The 19,204-nt window shown below is 46.2% G+C and overlaps 2 protein-coding genes and 1 long non-coding RNA gene across 7 annotated transcripts; all 3 read right to left on the bottom strand.

The window, feature by feature from the left end:
* Positions 1 to 6,376: 6,376 nt before the first annotated feature.
* On the bottom strand, positions 6,377 to 10,336 carry LOC118515169. Of its 5 annotated transcripts, none has more exons than XR_004906966.1 (5): positions 10,300 to 10,336; positions 9,860 to 10,036; positions 9,673 to 9,749; positions 6,549 to 7,254; positions 6,377 to 6,477 (listed from the first exon to the last, which is right to left on the bottom strand). It is a non-coding gene; the product is annotated as an uncharacterized LOC118515169 (long non-coding RNA). The 5 variants fall into 5 exon arrangements; XR_004906967.1 differs by having other exon boundaries at positions 10,312 to 10,334; XR_004906965.1 differs by having other exon boundaries at positions 10,293 to 10,324.
* Positions 10,337 to 10,595: 259 nt separating this feature from the next.
* On the bottom strand, positions 10,596 to 15,731 carry LOC118515163. Its single transcript, XM_036061869.1, has 4 exons — positions 14,828 to 15,731; positions 13,165 to 14,392; positions 10,765 to 13,049; positions 10,596 to 10,720 (listed from the first exon to the last, which is right to left on the bottom strand). Exons 1-4 carry the CDS (start codon positions 15,729 to 15,731, stop codon positions 10,596 to 10,598), a joined length of 4,542 nt encoding a protein of 1,513 aa, XP_035917762.1.
* A 2,299-nt stretch (positions 15,732 to 18,030) lies between these two features.
* On the bottom strand, positions 18,031 to 18,806 carry LOC118515162. Its single transcript, XM_036061868.1, has 2 exons — positions 18,727 to 18,806; positions 18,031 to 18,646 (listed from the first exon to the last, which is right to left on the bottom strand). The coding sequence occupies exons 1-2, from the start codon at positions 18,804 to 18,806 to the stop codon at positions 18,031 to 18,033; spliced, it is 696 nt and encodes a 231-aa protein (XP_035917761.1).
* Between the last annotated feature and the right edge of the window lie 398 nt (positions 18,807 to 19,204).

Raw genomic sequence — 19,204 nt, 5'->3', positions numbered from 1 at the left:
ACTGGGACTATAAATGCTCGGTACAGTCCCAGCTTCATCCGTCGCAACAGGTATTTAGAGTGGAGAAGTTTCTTCAGGCTGTAGTATGACCGGTTGGCAGCCAGTACCCTTGCGCGTAACTCAATATCAATGTGGTTGTCGGTGGATCTGGACTGACTTATACAAGATGGTTCCCGAAGCTTCCACCTCCGATTGCTCTCTCTAGCGCCAGATAGAAGTGAAGGCAGGCAAGCCCATCTCCCTGGCGCAAGCAAATCTCTCCTGGTGGTAGCAAAGAGCCCTGAGAGTTTTCCATCCACCTTCACCTGGCATGTGAAGTTGGCCATTGTCATACTTACAAGCCTGGTAAGCTTGGCCGGCATTCCAAAAGAGCTCATTTCGTCGAGAGGTTTACCCTGGCTATCCAGTCATATGCGGCTTTAAAATCAATGAAGAGACGATAGGAGTGGATCTATTGCTCCGCCATCTTCTCCAAGATTTGCCGCATCGTGAAGATCTGGTCAGTGGTTGATTTTCCGTTTGGAAATCCTCTCTGATAGTTTCCATCTAGTTTTTAGCTATCCGGTAGAAACAGAACAGTCTCACCTTTAGTTGCAGATTGAAATGTTTTGCTTTCCTTTCGTAAATCCTTCTAAATTGAGGCTGTCTCTGCTCGTCTATAGTTGAAAGATAGGTTAGAAAGATTTCAGGAACTTATGCGAAATTAGAAGGGTTATCTACCTGATCCCACAACCCACACACAACCCCAACCCACACACACGCACGCGGAAGTATTTATCTGATTGTATTAATTAATTAATTTACTTTTTTTTTATTTTTAGGTTAAACCCATAAAAATCCAAGATGTGAAAAGTGTGAAGAAAGAGCAACAGACCAAAATCGCCAAACCGGTAGTGGAAACCGTTACGAAGGTTTCCCGCGTTCGGCAACCAGTATTGCCAAAGGGTGGCGCCATTATTACCGGCAGAACACCGGCAAAACCTTCCATCGGCAGTCCCATCCATCGTCCGGTTGCGAAACCACTCGCCACAAAACCGTACGCTCAACGTTCGGCGACGAAAAAGCTTCAACGTGACGCCACCCGGCAGCAAGCAGAAGCTCAAACCACCAGCGGTGCCAGTGGCAGCCGCCGGATGGTAAACCGATGTCGAAAATCCCACTACCGAAGGGTGAGAAAACTAACACACCACCGAGTCGTATTCCACCGCCGAAGCGGACCACACTCCAGGCGGGAAAGCAGTCATCCAAGCTCGGTGCATTGAAAACGTCTCCTGATGGTGCCCTTAAGAAGTAACGGCGCATAGCTAGCTTCCTTTTCTCTGTCGCTCTCTTTCGCGTAATCTTAGCTAGCTTATCTCATGGATGGTAGCAATTGAAACAAATACTTTACTATCTTACACACGTGCCCGGCTTGCTTAATAGAAGGCGATACCGTTTGCTGCTGGTCGGGATCGGTCAGATGATTTATCCATTGGCCGGTTAGTCGGGGCCCCGGAGGGTGTTCGATTCCTTTCTTTTCGTCTCTGTTACGTCGCATGTTACCTATTACCAACTAGCCCGAAACAAGCAGACACACACAAACCTGCAAAACCTTGATAGAGTTAGGGATAGAAATGAATTATAAAATAATCATACTTATAGCGATATATTCTAGTCCGCCCCCCCTCCCCCTCCAACCCCTTTTTTGCTCGCATAGTACGAATTGACGAACGAATATGCTTTTTTTAAAGCTTTTAGTTAAACGCGACCCCATAGTCTGGTGGAGAGCTTTCGCTTGTACTCGCAACGCAACCAGTAAGAATTGATTTACACATACCAGAAGAAGGAGCAAACGTAGCCGTACAATATTAAGAAAACCGATATTATGAACATCAGTTTACATATTTAAGTTACCTTACTTCGCTTTACCAGCGCATAATACTCTTGTGTAATTTAAATATTATACGTGCAAAATGGTCTATATATATATATATATATATATATATATATATATATATATATATATATATATATATATATATATATATGTATATATATATATATATATATATATATATATATATATATACATCTATTAATGGACCTTGTCGTACGGTTTAAGAAAAATAATAAACCCTATAGCTTCAAATCTATGCAACAAATATGCCGACTCCTGGAGATGGTAAGCGTCCAGAAAATTTACAGCATTTTCTCCCTCTTACTAATTATCTGTTTGACATTTACCGGAACATTTTTTTCCGGATATTCATTTCCTTCCACTAATTACGAAAAATTAACTAGTAAGCACCGTGAAAGCTTGGAATCAACACCCCACACCGGACGGATTGTTTTCCCACAAGCATTTGACAACAATGTGCATGTAACACAACCAGTGGAGTCCGTGTTGAAATGTTTGAAACGTTTCGCAAAGGAAAAGGATTTATCCCTGGCAGAAAAAAGAAAACAAAATGGCGACGTAAAAGAAGAACTCATGGCGGCAAGGTGTACTCCGTTTGCGCCGGAATATTTTTTGCCTGGTCGCGCAGTTACATTGTAACGGAACCGGTTTGAAGGTATCCCAACTGACATCTGTTATACAAAAAAGGCTAAATTAAAAAAAAAATTGCCCGATCCTCGCCATAACTGCTCGCTTCATGCGCGAATGCTCGTTACGCTCTTAGAGCAGCTCAGCACCATGCCAGTTTGTCGTTGGAACGAGCAGCACAGCACACACCCGTTCGCTCTCGCGTGCAGTGGCGCTCAAACATTTTCTCGCTTTCCGCAATGTGCCGTGCACTGCTCGAACCATGATCTTCCGTTTAAGAGCCCCTGAGTGCGAGAGAGCGAACACACGTGTGCAGGGTCGCTCGAACTGTTTCTCGCGCCCCGTTTTGGTACTGATATGCAGCGCGCATTATAAAACCGTCTGGAAATCCCTGCAAATTTTTGTTTCTCTCTTTCTTTATTCGCTCTGGCATGAGCACGCTGAGCGACAGTCGTGTTCTGAATGTGATGGGGAGAGGACGTCCCATGCGCACGGATAAGCCGAGGCGCATGACCGGGTGTTTGAATGCAGATGGATTGTTCGTGTTTTGCGTGTAGGTGAGCTGCGGTAGCCTGGAGTTTCACTCGGTGATGATCAATTCGTGTTTGCCGCTTCCCGTAACATGTTTTCTGCGAGAGATGAGGTATGGTTCAGCATCTCATGTACGACGAACAGCACCATTTCTCAACTCACCGTCTTGTTTTTCCCCCTAAAGGAACACTGGCGAACACGAGGAGTGCAACGGAATAGTGAGAAACATTGAACGGGTTTGTTAATTAAAAAAATAATTTAGCGTAATATCACAATCTAATCCGAGTGTTATTGTTTATATGTTTTCATTTGCGCTGCCATAGCGCCTCTGGCCTATGACAGCTTGGATCCGAAGGAAATGGGTGAAAAAACTACGTGAAACCACGCGTTCGAACTGTTATAATTAGCTAAATCTGCTGCTCTCTAAGGCAAGATTTAGTATCGAGATTTAGGTAAAAGAACTCGAAAAACGCCATAAGCCTGCTATAAAATGTCAGTTGGGATGTCAACGCGAGCTGTCAAATGGAACCGTTTGCCATGCGGATTTGTGAAGTGTCACATTTCGAAAAATTTTAGTAGGCATGGAAATTGTATGCCGTAGACGGTGAGCCCCGCCGAACTGAAACTATATTACGTAATCGAGCCTTTCGAGAAGCTGAACGCACGGACCTCCACGCCGATAAAATCCATAGAAAATCCGGCCCAAATGGAACGCACGGCCGTCCTGTAGGACAGTTCAACGGGGGAGGATACACCCCCGCTGCAGGCAACGGTCGTGGTGCCCGTGGTGCCCGTGGAAACGGACGAAAAACTGGAGGCTACTGGTAAGTGGAACGTGAAGTGATGAAGGATGCAATAATGTCGTTCGGTTCTTTCGTTCCTTTCGTTTACGGCGCGCCCCGCTAGAGAACAACTCCACGCTGAAGGCAATCGTCGTGCCTGAGGGAAATGCACCGGCTCAACCGGACCAGGCTGCTGGTAGCTAGAATGGCGAAATGTGTGCGCGGTCCGGTAATACCGATGCTAGCTCGCTAGTCTTCTTCGGCTTTTTCTTGAAAGGTGCTGTGTCTGCTGTAGTGGATGACGGCATGGAAATGGACGACGCTCCGGCAGACGATACGTTGGTGAACGATTCACTTGATGATGAGCTGTCTTGAATGCTCAACCAATCATGGAAATCAAGACGCCCTGCTATTTCAGGTAGCACTCTGGGCATGATCTCGAAATCGATGATATGCGTTAGTGATGAGGACACCCCGGCCGACAAATGGCCGCCAAATACATCCAAGCAAAGGCGTCAAGTATCGTTCGATGATGGACCGGTAAAACATCCTCCCCCACAGGGCCAATCGTCGGATTCGTCCGATGATGACAATAGTTCTTTCTGGTCGTGCTTCCGTCGCAGACAGAAGTAGCCGAAATCTCCCGAGCCGGGGCCATCGGGGCTGCAGAAACGGCGCCCACCAACACCCACAAAGGATGCCAACAAGGATGACGAGTAATGACGGGGCTCGAAGTTAAATCTTAGATTCCGAACGAACTATCAGTTCTTATTTGTTCGCGTTTCGTTAATTAACAAAAATACATCAATCATTGTTTGTAGATGTTAGTCTGCAGCATATGAACATTGTTGCGCGTTGTTGCGTGTTCTTCTTGGGTACATTACTACAAGCTGACGCTTTCTGCTTGGTTTGATTTGGAGCTGTTCAGCAAAGGGTAGCATCACATTACGCGAACACTACGGCCATGTGCGAATATATACGAAAAACTGAACGGACGTTGGACGCACGTAGGCATCATCTCATGGTTCACGCACGGAAGTGGCGTAGACAAGACACTCATGTTTACTCTGTGGAATCTGACGAATGCGGCGAATAGGCAGCACCGGACGATAGTGCGTGGGTTTGATTTTCAGAAACGGAAGATGACTCTCGAGACCGGATGAAGACTTCGTGGAAGCGTTTACCAGCAACACCGGATGGCAACAGATGACGACGTTAGGTTGATACTGATCAGGTCTGACGAGCTGATGATGGACCGGCCGTGAGCGAGACTATCGATGGGGGTACGTACGCGAAACACAAAAACCCCGAACGAATGCTCGGTCGGTCGAACGGCTTACGCAGGAGCTGGTGTCCCAGTTGGAAGAACGGCACGTGCGTACTAACCCGGAGGAATGCAGTTCGATCGTTACCGGCGTACAGTTCAAGATAGGCGAAAAGGTAACAACGGGGCCGGGTGGAACGGTTGCCTTGGCGCTGAACGATCGTCTGCACGGTGATCCGCGGGTGGGATTGATTGTGGACGATGAAGGCAATCGGGAGAGCGAAGAACCACCATCCATTCTGTATCAAATGTCGATGCCGTTTGTGCAGCACATCCCGGTCGTGCTTAATTCAATCGATTGCATCTCGCTTGCGCCTTTAGAAGACCGGACGACGCCGGTGGTGACGACCACGAGAACCACGACAATGACTACGGTGGTGACGGCAACGGCGACGGCAACGACGACGACGACGGTGGCGACGAGTCGGGTAATCAAGCCTGTGCGCGTCGTATCCAATCCCGGCTCACCGAGGACGCGAAAGTTACAGCGTGAATCTTCCATCAACAAAGAGGCGGATGAGTCCAAGGTAAATGGCATGCTAGTGCTACCAACGCCGGCTGAATTGTTACACTTTATATAAACGCTAACACCCTGTAATATCTGTATATCTGTCTCTGGAGCTTTACTAGTACGATTCGATTTATTATGTTGTTCGAATATCTGCAAAAGGAGAATTTCCAGGTTCTAGTATCCCTACACAGGTTCTGCCATCAATTTCGATTGTATAAATGCTAGTTTTAGCTTGTTATTTACTACTTACTTACTTACTCGGTGTTGTGTCTCTAGCGGTGGACTGTAACTTGAGGGGGTGGGGTAGTAGGTTTTCTTTCACCATAAATCGGGAGCCCTCACGGAAAAGACGATCTTTCTTCGTTGATGTCGCATGCAAGACTAAAGTTCATTTATTATCACTTCAATGTGTGCGTGTCGCACTCCGAATTCTACTGTCACAAAAATATGCAAACCCAAGCAACAACCCAATCCCTGTGACACCCCGGCTAGCACGACTGAAGGCCAGGGGTATGTAGAAATCGAGCGAAATGGGGGAAAAATCCCGAAGCAAAAATCCGTCATAAAAGCCATCACTTAGACGCGTTTTATGACGATTTTCAAATTTCGACAGCTTTTCGCCCATTTCTTCCATTTCGCCCCTTGGCTGTTTCGCCGCGATTTCTTTCAGTGTGTGCGTGTCATCTAGCATGAATGTGGCATTGTGCGTGTGATTGTTACCCTTTATTCAAAGTCACAGCTGAAAACATAAACATTCAGATTTCAAGGCGCAAAGCAGCATTCAAATTCGACTCAGCAGTTTCACCTGGAAAATAAATAAATAAAAGTAAGTAAGATTAAGTGCATGACAATGAATCAAATTATTATCATACTTACATAAAAAATAATAAAACGATTGATTATTTCAGCCAAAATATAATGTCGGAACCACCAAAGAAAGGGTGCCTTTTTGCACTGCAACAACTGCCTTCGGCTGTATTATGCTCCACAGGGGCAATTGTCCGTGTTTTTGGACCGCGAACGTCATCAAGACCGACGCCGGAACCGTCTTTTGCCCCCGATGCTGGTTCCATGGATATCGCTACGCGACCGGCAGGATCGGTGGAACAAAAGCGAGGATCGCAGCCGTCCACTAGTGCGACGCCGGCACCGGCATTTGTTCCCGCTGCAGGTTCCATGCGTGTCATTCCGCGGCCGGCAGGATCGTCTGCGACGTCGGAATCTTCTACTGCTCTCAATGCTGGTTCCGTGGATATCGCTACGCGTCCGGCAGGATCGATGGCACAAAAGCGAGGATCGCAGCCCTCAACGAAAGCGATACGTGGGATGATTCTTGTGCCTGCTAGTTCCGTGCGTGTTGTTCCACTAGCGACCACAAGTGTGACGCCGAAATCGTCTGTTGCTTCAGCTGCTGGTTCATGCGTGCATGACTTTGCGCGACCGGCAAAAACGACTGTCGTGCATCAAGGATTCCGTCAGCCGTCACCAAGCATGACACCGGAACCGTGTGTTTCATCATCACCGGGATCAACATTTCAAGAAGAGCAGTCGTCAGCAAGCAGCATTCATCCGTCCACGGTATCTATTAATGTAAATAAGAACACAGAGTTAGTTCAAGCAAAAACAACTTGTCCTGGGCACGATTTTTGTTCACACTGTTTATTATTAAAACTGGATGCCCGAACCGCCCAAACGGCTGCGATAGTGAATGAAATTTCGGCCACAATACACCCGATGAAAGGCGTGCGACGCAATGCTCAAACCATCCCGATACAATATATAAGCAACGAAGAGTCACTGGACAGGTTTGAAGAGCATCTTACAGATGAAAATTTGTTTTACACCTTCATACAGCGTGCGGATGCTGAATTATCCAGCCAAAACGCGAAAAGCCGACTGCATGAAGTGTTGGATATAATGTTCGACAAACAATTTTTAGCCAAGTGTAGCTGGCTCGGATCGGGTGGAAGAAAAATAGCCTTCAAAAACTATGTACATACTATGCAATTTTTAAAAAATGTAGCCACAAACCACATGGGCGTAGAAGTAGATATAAACTTCGTAGAAATGTACATAAAAAAAAAGCTTGCATATGCTCCTAAAAGAGTAGCAATGCAAGGCATTAGAAAAACTTTCAGTCGCACAAGACGCACTATGTAAATTTATATTTAAGTTATTATTTAGTTTAAGTTTTATTTAGTTTTTATATTTCCTTTTGTAGTCTCTTAACGTTTTAATTTTTGTTTTTTTTTTTTAATTAGAACGGTCGTATTGCCTTTTTCATATTTACCAAACATAGGTTTAAGTAGTGTATATATTTAATTCTGACTATCTTAATTTTATTCGTAGCTGCGTCCTGCGTATAGCAAAACGATCCAAATGGGATACGTTGTTCGATCCGGCCACGTGAAAGACTGCTGTCATATAAAATTATGACAAAAAATGTGATACGAAAGTAACACAAGCTGTGATAAATTAAACACTGACTAAAACCTGAAACAATCACGTAAACAACTAAGTCAATTATGTATGTGATAAAAGTAAATATTTAATATTGAAAGGTTCATCAGTATACTGATTGCCGCAAATACAATGTAATATACACCAGATTATATGTGATTATTATTTATTTTTTCGAAAACAATTACAATATTACTTTTTATTATAACATAACAATTGATAATTCAAAATATTACAGTTATTCATTCAACTAATGTCTGTATGAGAGGTACAAATACATAGTTCGTGTCGTCCGTTTTAATAGCTACTAATTTACACTTGATATCTGTTGATGAAAAAACTATCGATTCTATGGTAAGGTCGCTTGTATTTGCCTCATATATGTCTTTCATCATAGGCGAACAAAAGAATGTATGAGTTTCTGTCATTTTGTTAAATGCTGTCCCATAAATGTTAATCGTTGATCCTATTTTTTCTGCCTTACAATATTTAGCAATATATAAATCCTTAGTTAAAAACCAATTACCTTGAGTACATGGATATAGACGCATATTATAATTTACATGCAATGTTACTCCACTACGTCGATATCCAGAAAATAGGAAACACGTGCCGCACTGTGATGTTTTCCTTCTACTGTACATTTTTGGCACCCATGTTTATGATTGAAGTATGCAACACCTAAAAGAAAAAAGATAATTAATATACTGTGCTAGTTATGCGAAAATTACATTATGTAAATGCTTCTCTAACTTACCTTTTATGAACGCACGCGCTGGTGAATCTGCGATGATAGCTCTAACGCGTATTTGGATGAACTTATCGGCTATGACGAATGATGGCTAATTGGTTCCGGATCTGGAATGCAAAAGATGGATATTAATATTGCAATTAAATATGCTTTCATGTAGTCAATCTTGTTCTTACCTTCATACGTGGTTGCTGCAGGAATTATGTTAGCACCGAATGAACTGCTCTCGCCAAATAATTCTGCCTCTAGTTTAGCGTTATTAGCTTTGATAATCTTGCTGGTTTGGCCGGTTCGACGCATTCTTTTGACCGACATTGTTACACTTCGAACACTACTACAAGGAATGCACTTGAGAAATGTAAGCAATTTGCGTCACTTAATCGCAAACGTATGTAAGTTGCTTGATAGTTAACGCAAAGCTAGAACAAATTCTCTACACACTTGTTCACTATTTTTTTCACTCAGGAAGTTTGTAACACTGTCACGCGCGCAGATAAAGACACCGATTGTAGCGATAACTCGAACCGAATGAACACGAAAACGACATTTGCATATGTATATAACCAACGACCAACGAATAGAATAGTAGAATTTGGTATATGCTATCGTAGGTATCGGATGAAGAATTGTTTACATTTATTTGTTGTGTAATTTAGGTACATGATTTAGGTACATGTTTCCCTCCTTACCAATTGACATTATGGTAGGTAGAAGGAAAGTTCTACAACAACAAATGTTAGCAACAGCTAGTAACGCGTATATACATAGATATGAGTTGTATAATCTTACCTCTTCGATATGTATAATATATGTTGACCTAGCCGTGCAAGAAAGAAGACAGCCGAAACAAAATTGGTTGCTTGAAGCTATGGGTGGAGGTAGGAAAAAAATAGGTTAAACAAGGTGTAATATTAGCGCAAATGAAATAACAGTAGGCGTTGCTATGAACACGGTAGTATGGAAAACAATACGTTACCTTTTTCTGCCCGGTAATGTGCAATTCGAATGAAATATGATGATCACAAAACAGTAATACTCTTGGCGTTGTTTACACACATATTGGGAAGATGCTGGAGTATCAGCCACACACACAGCTTTTTTGAAGCAATTTTTGTTTTTCCACGGCACTGCACATATCGGTAATAAGTAAGATCTGTTCAAAATAAAGAATATTTAGATTATTTCACGAATTTTTGCACATAATCAAGCGGTTTGCGCATGTTTACTTTCTGAACTCCAACTGAGTTTGTTTACACATTTTTTGACACAGCGGCGTTTCGCTCGCTTTTACGCACGCACACATTCAAAGACAGCACAGCGCATGCGCTGCAACGAGCAAAACGGCTAGTTCGCCCGAGCGAGATTGCCCCCCCACGAGTTTCACCCATTTTCGCACGATTTCTACATACCCCTCACCTACAAACTGACCCGAATTGTTTGCCGGGACATGTCAATTTGCCCAAGCAGCAAACGCAATGCGCAACTCGCACAACATGCTCCCCGGCGTTGAAATGTCATTTCAATTTTCATCCTCGTCTAACGGTAGAAAACAGACCTCAGTTACCGCACGCTTGAATTCCGCTCCATTCGCTGTCTTAACGGTAACGACACGAATTGTACCATCATCTCCAGGGTGTGCGGCAACGATTCTGGCAAGTGGCCATTGCAGTAGTGGCGCATTCTGGTCAGCTAGTAGCACAAGTGATCCTACTTTAATCACCTTCCGCTTCAGCCATTTCGATCGATTCTGCAGCTCCGGCAGGTACTCGGCGGTTCATCGTTTCCAAAAGTGTTGCAGCATGGACTGCACTAACTGCCATCGTGAGAGATGATTTTCCTTCAAGGTAGAGTAGTCAGGTTTAGGAACCGTCTGCATCTCACGTCCGATCAGGAAATGTGCAGGCGTGATCGCAGTGTAGTCGGATGGGTCATCTGAACTCGGTACCAAGGGACGAGAGTTCAGTACTGCTTCTATCTGGGTCAATGTCGTGTAAAGCTCCTCGTAAGACAGCTTCCTATCGCCAACAATACGTTTTAGGTGGTATTTGACCTGCTTCACACCAGCCTCCCAAATGCCACCAAAGTGTGGGCTTCGTGGTGGTATGAACGACCAGTCAATACCCTTGTCGACACAATAGTTGGTGATCCTTTTCGTAGCGCAATCGTTCTCGAACATACGCCAAAGTTCATGTAGCTCGGTTTTAGCTCCGACAAAGTTAGTCGCGTTGTCAGAGCGTATCGTTTTCGGGCATCCACGTCGACTGATGAACCGTCTCAAACTCGCTAGAAAGGCGTCTGTCGTCAAGTCTGAAACCAATTCCAAGTGAACCGCCCGAGTCTGCAAACACACAAACAAGCACACGTACGCCTTGGTGATTTGCGGTTTGCGAGAAGTCGTTGATTTTATCCAGAAGGGACCGGCGTAGTCCACACCGGTATTCGAAAAGACGGGGGCTGGCTGGACGCGATACGACGGTAGGTCACCCATCAGTTGCGTCGTCTTCAACGGGTTTGCCTTGAAGCACACGATGCACTTCCGTATCACCTTTCGAATAGTATTCTTCACATTCAGTGGCCAGTACCGTTGACGTACAACTGCAAGCAAACCTCTTTGCCCGATGTGTAGGTTGTCGATGTGTAGTTCGCGAACGAGAGCTTCAGTGATTGGATGCTTAGCCGGCAACAGCATCTGATGTCGACTGTCGTAAGGTATGAAGGCTCGCTTGATCCTGCCTCCAACTCGTATGATCCCATCGTCAGGATCCAAAAACGCTTGTAGTCCATTAAGTCGATGTTTTGTATTCGCACCGTCCATAAGTGCGATGATTTCGGGCTGGAAAGTCTCGCGTTGAACCAGTCGTACTATTAAGAGCGTCGCTGTACGCACTTCCTTCGCTGTCAGTCGGCCCTTTACTACCTCCCTTTTGCGTGACTTGATGAACCTAGCTAGTCGCACCAAGTAGGCCATACTCCTTACAATCTGTGTGTAACTGCTCAACCTGTCAAAGATCGGAAAACGTTCGATCGGAACAGTCATGGCTAAAGCCACTCCAGCTCGCATTTCCGGTAGCTCACTATCCGGAATTTCCACTTCGTCCTCATCCTCGATGAGGTGTTGTGTTGGTTGGGGCCGCCACCAAATAGTTGAACCAATCAATTTCCTCGGTGTAACTCCACGTGAAATCAAATCGGCCGGGTTGTCATGTGTGGAAATGTAATGCCAATGGAAGGATTGGCTAAGCTGCTGGATCTCGCTTACCCGATTTGATACGTATGTCTGCAGTAGTTCTGGCGTTTTCTTGACCCAAGCCAAGACGATTTTTGAGTCGCTCCAAAGATGTACTGATTCAAACTTAAGCTCCGTAGCGTTCAGGAACTTCACGACCATTCGAGCCAGTAACAGTGCCGCTAACAGTTCGGCTCGAGGGGTCGTGATGGCCTTCTCCTTCGGACTTCGTTTTTTCGGTAGGATCCGCGACTTGCTGCAAACAAGCTGCATCTTGGACTCCTCGTCGGTGAAAGTGCCCTGCACGTACAAGCAGGCACCGTAGGCTTGGTCGGATGCGTCAGCGAACCCATGTAGTCTCAGCTGGAACACATCCTTCCAGGAAATCCATCTCGGAACTCGGATTTCCCTCAGTGATGTCATCTCGGTCCGAAAGTTTCGCCACTTCTCGTCGATTTCGGTTGGGATGGAGTCGTCCCAATCGATTTGTAGTTCACCTACTTCTCGCAAGATCAGCTTCGCGTAGGTGATTACTGGGCCAAAGAATCCAAGTGGGTCGAATATTTTGGCCAGTTGACTCAGAAGTTTCCTTCGAGTCATTCCTTCTGGGTTGTCAAAGTCAGGAACGGACACCGAGAACCAGTCCTCCAACGGGTTCCATGTCACGCCCAGTGTCTTAACGATGGTCTTCGAGGTGTCGTCCGTAACCTCGAAAGTGTCTCCTCGTTGTTCTTCAGCTACACCTAAAACGATATCTGAATGGTTGGCGCACCACTTGTGAGCGCTGAAGCAGGCTTTCGCCAGTAGTCCTGTCACATCTCGCTGTAGTTGGCAAGCCTCAGCAAGGGTATCGGCACCAGTCAGGATATCATCCATGTATGTCTCTGTTGACCACCTCTGCGGCCCTTGGGAACTCATCGTGATGATCTTCTGCAGCTTGCTTCAGAGCCATGGTTGCTTGAAACGGGGAAGGTCCCAAGCCATACGTAACTGTCAGCAGCTCTCGCACCGTAAGTGGGTCGTTCCGATTGTACCTCCAAAAGATTCGCTGGTACCTTGTGTCATCCGGATGGACCACCACTTGACGAAACATCTTCGGAATGTCGAGTGTGAAGACGTACTGAAATCCTCTGAAACGAAGCAAAATTGCAGTAAGATCGTTCTGAACCGTCGGTCCAGTCATCAAAACGTCGTTGATCGAGACGCCGGTTGACGTCTTCGCTGATCCATCAAACACGACTCGCAGCTTGGTTGTCGTACTCGTTGGCCGCAGCACGCAGTGGTGCGGTAGATAAAACACCGATCCTGGGTCGTCATTCGGTGTTTCCACAATCTCGCGCATGTGTCCGAGATCCTCATATTCTCGGATGAACCGCGAATATTGCTCCTTTAAGTCCGGCTGCTTGTCAAGTTTTCGCTCCAAAGCCAGAAAACGTCGCAGCGCTGTGTCTCGCGAGCCGCCAAGCTCGCGTTTACGTTCGTTGAACGGATATCGTACTACATACCGTCCCTCCTCAGTTCGCTCGTGTGTGCGCCGGAAGTGTTCCAGGCACGCTTCGTCATCCGCCTTCGGGGAAGGGCGGAGCTCGTCGCAGGATTCTACCTTGTAGAAGTTCCTCAGCAGTTCGATGAGCGGCTGATCGTCAGCAGTTTGGCAAAGTGTACGCGCAACGACCGTCGTGTCGCTCGCGATCACACCTCCAGCGATCCAACCCAGCTTTGTGTATCGCAGCGCAGGTCGGTTCGGACCGAGTTCACATCGGCCGTCAAGCATCAGGTTCCAAAAACTTCCAGCGCCAATCAGCATATCGACAGGTCCTCTTCTGTTGAAGGTAGGGTCGGCCAGCACCTGTTCGCTCGAGATGGGCCACTGTGATATGTCGAAAGACTTCGTCGGAAGTTCCCCAGTGCTTCGTGGTGTCACTAGGAAGTCTAACTCAGCTGTAAAGTCACTGGCACGAGACCTGATCGTCGTGCGCAGTTTACGGCAAAGACGAGTTCTATTGCCGTTCAGACCACTGACCGTGACGTCAGCGGGTTTTGTCTTAAGGGAGAGAAGGTTTGCAAATCGCTCGGTGACAAAGTTCATCTGCGAAGCAGAGTCTAATACCACTCTACAAGGGTAGGGAGAATCGCACAAACCATCCACTAAAACAATGGCAGTCGAAAGGACTGTCTGCTTCTCCGGTTCCACGTCACTCGCGCACAGGGTTGTCGGTGTTTCAGTTTGTACGTTGGCTGTTTGGGATTCTTCTATCACTGATTCACTAGATGTCGTTTGACCTACGTTAGTTGCAACCTGACTTGGGGAATCTTCATGGAGTAAGCTATGATGTTTCTTACCGCAACGACGGCAAGAACTGGATAAACATGCTCGCAATTGATGGCCTTTGGAGAGACAATTGAAGCAAACACCGCACCGTTTTGCAATCTCGAACCTTTCCTTAACACCTTTAGCCCTGAAAAGTTCACAAGCTCGGAGTTCATGAGCAGCACTGCATACTGGACACTTCGCTAACGGTTTAGGTTCACTCACTACCAGGCTCCTTGCCACTGTTTTCGGCTTTGTACCTTCCGTCGATGTTTTCACGCTGGTATCGAGCTTCTCAGAAATTCGACACTGCTCCTCCAAAAACTCCATCATAGCGGCGTAGGAAGAAAGTAAGTTCTTCCTTTGTTTCGTCTCCCAAGCCACTCGCAACTTCTTGTCTAACTTACCAGCTATAAGGTTGACCAACATTTGCTCACCGAGACCACCTACCGGAAGGTTCTGATTCTTCAACGCCTCAACGTTTTTAGTGCAGGTGTCAATCACTTTACGAAGGCTCGAAGCATTGTCCTGGTTGATCTTGGGTAAGCTGAAAAGGTTTTCAATGTGCTTATCCACAACCACTCTTTTGTCTTCATACCGCTGAGTGAGAACCTTCCAGGCAGCTTCGTAGTCGTTGTTGTTTACCAGCTCATCGTCGATGATACCAGCCGCCTTTCCGACAAGGCAGTTTCGCAAATGAAAAAGCTTCAGGGCCGGTTCTTCTTGCTGGTATCGGTTCATCACCGTGGTGAACATCGCCTTGAACGAATACCACTTTTCGTATGACCCATCAAAGGTCGGTAGGGGCACTTGCAACGGAGGGAGGTAGGGCTGAGCCTGCTGCTGGGTCAGTGGGAGAGCAGGTGGAACGGCTACTTCAACTTTCGTTACGGCATCGAAACACGCGGTCAGTTTCAACGAAACGTCATTGAAACGTGTCTCAAATTCGATGTATTTGTCATTCTGCTCTTTGTCTTGGTCATCGTGCAGCGTTAACTCGTAGATTTTGTTCTGTATTTCGTTGCACTCGCTATAGATATTTTCTAAAGCCTTTTCCTGGAGTTGAAGGAAGCGCACGTTTTTTACGTTGAGGTTAGGCTGCTCTGCACTGTCACACAAAGCTGCACACACACGACTAAGCTTTCCACACACTGCTTCCCGTTGCTTCTCCAACACTTTCAGCTGTGCCTCCATTTCGTCGGAATTGTCTTCTACTAGCTGTTGTTGTGATGATGTTGGTTTCGGTGATGTCGTCCCACGCTTAACTGGTGTTCGTTTTAGCTTTTTCGATCGAGTAAATGGTGATGGCATCGTTCGTCACACATGCACACACACCATCAACGTCGTATCGAGCCGTTGCACAAGAATCCGCGCCAAGCTAAGCTGTCACACACACACGCGCATACACGTACACGTACATTCGCTTGCGCCACTGCGCAATTGCACACGAACCGATACCAAGCTGAACGCACTAACACACATTCACTTGCACCGGCACGCCATTTGCAACCGCTAAAACCCAAGCCAAACACTTCTCCTGAAAAGAACACTTTTCCCTTCTTGTTGTCTGGAATGCCCTCAGGCAGCTTCCGTCGAACAGCACTGACCGAAAACACTCGCGTTTACGGATACTGTTCGATCTGTTTGTCAGTAGTAACGCACCAAAAGTCACGTCACTGTAGGGCGTCTAGAGCCCTTAACACCCGGTCTCGGATGTTCCTTTGTACCGACTTTACGCGAGAAAGAAAAACCACTTATCACAACACTGGGTAACTTTATCCGGTTCGAAGGACCACAATGTTGTGTCTCTAGCGGTGGACTGTAACTTGAGGGGGTGGGGTAGTAGGTTTTCTTTCACCATAAATCGGGAGCCCTCACGGAAAAGACGATCTTTCTTCGTTGATGTCGCATGCAAGACTAAAGTTCATTTATTATCACTTCAATGTGTGCGTGTCGCACTCCGAATTCTACTGTCACAAAAATATGCAAACCCAAGCAACAACCCAATCCCTGTGACACATGTCAATTTACCCAAGCAGCAAACGCAATGCGCAACTCGCACAACACTCGGCTTGGGGCAAAAATCCTAAAAGCACTTTACGGGTTGGGTCGTCAAGTGTCATTCTCATGGCATGACCAGCCCACCGCAGCCTGGCGAGTCTGATCCGCTCCCCGATGGTGAGATCATCGTACAGCTCGTATAGCATCTTCCTCTCGAACGCGGCTCAGAGGGTTTCGTCAGTTTTGGACAGAGTCCATATCTCAGAGTCGTATGTGAGTACTGGGACTATAAATGCTCTGTACAGTCCCAGCTTCATCCGTCGCAACAGGTATTTAGAGTGGAGAAGTTTCTTCAGGTTGTAGTATGACCGGTTGGCAGCCAGTACCCTTGCGCGTAACTCAATATCAATGTGGTTGTCGGTGGATCTGGACTGACTTATACAAGATGGTTCCCGAAGCTTCCACCTCCGATTGCTCTCTCTAGCGCCAGATAGAAGTGAAGGCAGGCAAGCCCATCTCCCTGGCGCAAGCAAATCTCTCCTGGTGGTAGCAAAGAGCCCTGAGAGTTTTCCATCCACCTTCACCTGGCATGTGAAGTTGGCCATTGTCATACTTACAAGCCTGGTAAGCTTGGCCGGCATTCCAAAAGAGCTCATTTCGTCGAGAGGTTTACCCTGGCTATCCAGTCATATGCGGCTTTAAAATCAATGAAGAGACGATAGGAGTGGATCTATTGCTCCGCCATCTTCTCCAAGATTTGCCGCATCGTGAAGGTCTGGTCAGTGGTTGATTTTCCGTTTGGAAATCCTCTCTGATAGTTTCCATCTAGTTTTTAGCTATCCGGTAGAAACAGAACAGTCTCACCTTTAGTTGCAGATTGAAATGTTTTGCTTTCCTTTCGTAAATCCTTCTAAATTGAGGCTGTCTCTGCTCGTCTATAGTTGAAAGATAGGTTGGAAAGATTTGAGGAACTTTTGCGAAATTAGAAGGGTTATCTAACTGATTAAAAGTCAGGCTTTTGTGTAATTTTTACACACTGTTGCGGCACCGCCGCGCTCATTTTCTTTACAAATCAAAGTTCGGTAAATCTACTTTATTCACGCAAACATTCGGATCGTATAAATGATTTACAATTTCAAAATAGTGCTTCCTTGGCGGCAACTGAACGATAACTGCCTGATAGCTCGCTTGTGCATCGTTTTCTCTTCCTCCCACGGAACCCTTCAATTGTTTGGACCTTTACAGGGCTCCGCCTCACGATGACATTTCTCCTTCTACACTGTCAATTTCGGTTCCAACAATCCCCGGCGCGTAACCCAGTCCCCATCTCCTAACTGGTGTTACCTTATTCTACTTCAAGAACCGCCAAATTGCTCGTAGAACGTTTGAATCTTCCGTTATTAGTCTTGACCCAAGCCTGACGAATCCTACCATCTCCTGCTACTATTACTTCATCGATAATTCCTCGCACCCAACATTTTCTATTCTTCCCATCTACTACGTAAACAAGATCTCCGCACTCTAACGGTTTTGTCTCCCCGAACCATTTTGTTCTTTGATTGAGAGTGGGCGCGTATTCCCTAACCCATCTATCCCACAGTACATCTGACTATTGCTGAGTCCTTCGATATGAATCACGCAAAGCTTCTTTCACGTTCGTCTGTGGATAAGTGCGTGCATCTACATCTGACACGCCACGCAAGAAGTGATTTGGTGTCAGGGTCTCCTGATCGCTGCCATCTTGAGTTACCGTAGTCAAGGGTCTACCGTTGATGATGTCTTCAGCTTCTACTATGACCGTTTGAAGAATCTCGTCCGTCAATCGTCTTCCATCGTCAATCGCTGCTAGGACGCCTTTGACCGATCGCACCAAGCGTTCCCACACTCCTCCCATGTGAGGGGTGATGGGAGGATTGAAGGTCCATTTGGTTCGCGCGTTAGTGAACTGGTCCGCACACTCGTTCTGGATGTTCCCAACTGCTTCGGTGACTTCACGGCTTGCTCCTCTGAAGTTAGTCCCGTTATCGGAGAAGAACTCAACAGGCCAACCTCGTCGACAGATGAATCGCTTCAGTGCCATTAGACAAGATTGTGTAGTCAGGCCATGAGCAATCTCAAGATGGATTCCACGAACCACCAGGCACGTAAACAAAACTATCCATCTCTTCTCAGTACGACGTCCAATGGTTACATCGAATGGACCGATGTAGTCTACTCCGGTGTAGCTGAAGGGCCGAAGATAGGGTGTAAGGCGTTGCACCGGCAACGGCGCCATTCTGGGTACGTTAGGATGATTACGACGCACCTTACACCATACACAAGCTGTTGCCTCTTTTCGCACAGTAGCGTCGAGATGCAGGATGTAGTAGAGCTGTCGTAGGTCATTCTTCACTGCTTCACGATACCCATGTCCACTCTTCTCGTGATGATGACGTACTATCAATCGCGTAACCATATGATCGTTCGGTAATATTACGGGGAATCTCAAACTGAAAGGAAGAAATTCTGCTCGTTCCATCCGACCTTCCATCCGAATGATTCCATGCACATCTAGCATCGGAGACAGTTTATACAAAGCACTGCTTTTATCAAAACTAATCCATTGATCAGTTGGGCGATCACTGTTCTTGATCAGTATCTTCATCTCATCCAGGAAACAATCAACTTGTGCCATCTTCAATAAAGCTCGTTCTGCCTTTTCATATTCATGTTGTTGCAGCTGCACTCGTTTTTGCTCAACCTTCAATTGGAGCAGCAATATCCTTTGTCGATCAGTGGCCTGC

This window comes from Anopheles stephensi, assembly GCF_013141755.1.
Source record: "Anopheles stephensi strain Indian chromosome Y unlocalized genomic scaffold, UCI_ANSTEP_V1.0 chrY22, whole genome shotgun sequence".
NCBI classification, from domain to species: Eukaryota; Metazoa; Arthropoda; class Insecta; order Diptera; family Culicidae; genus Anopheles; species Anopheles stephensi.
This window is presented reverse-complemented; position numbering and strand designations above follow the sequence as displayed.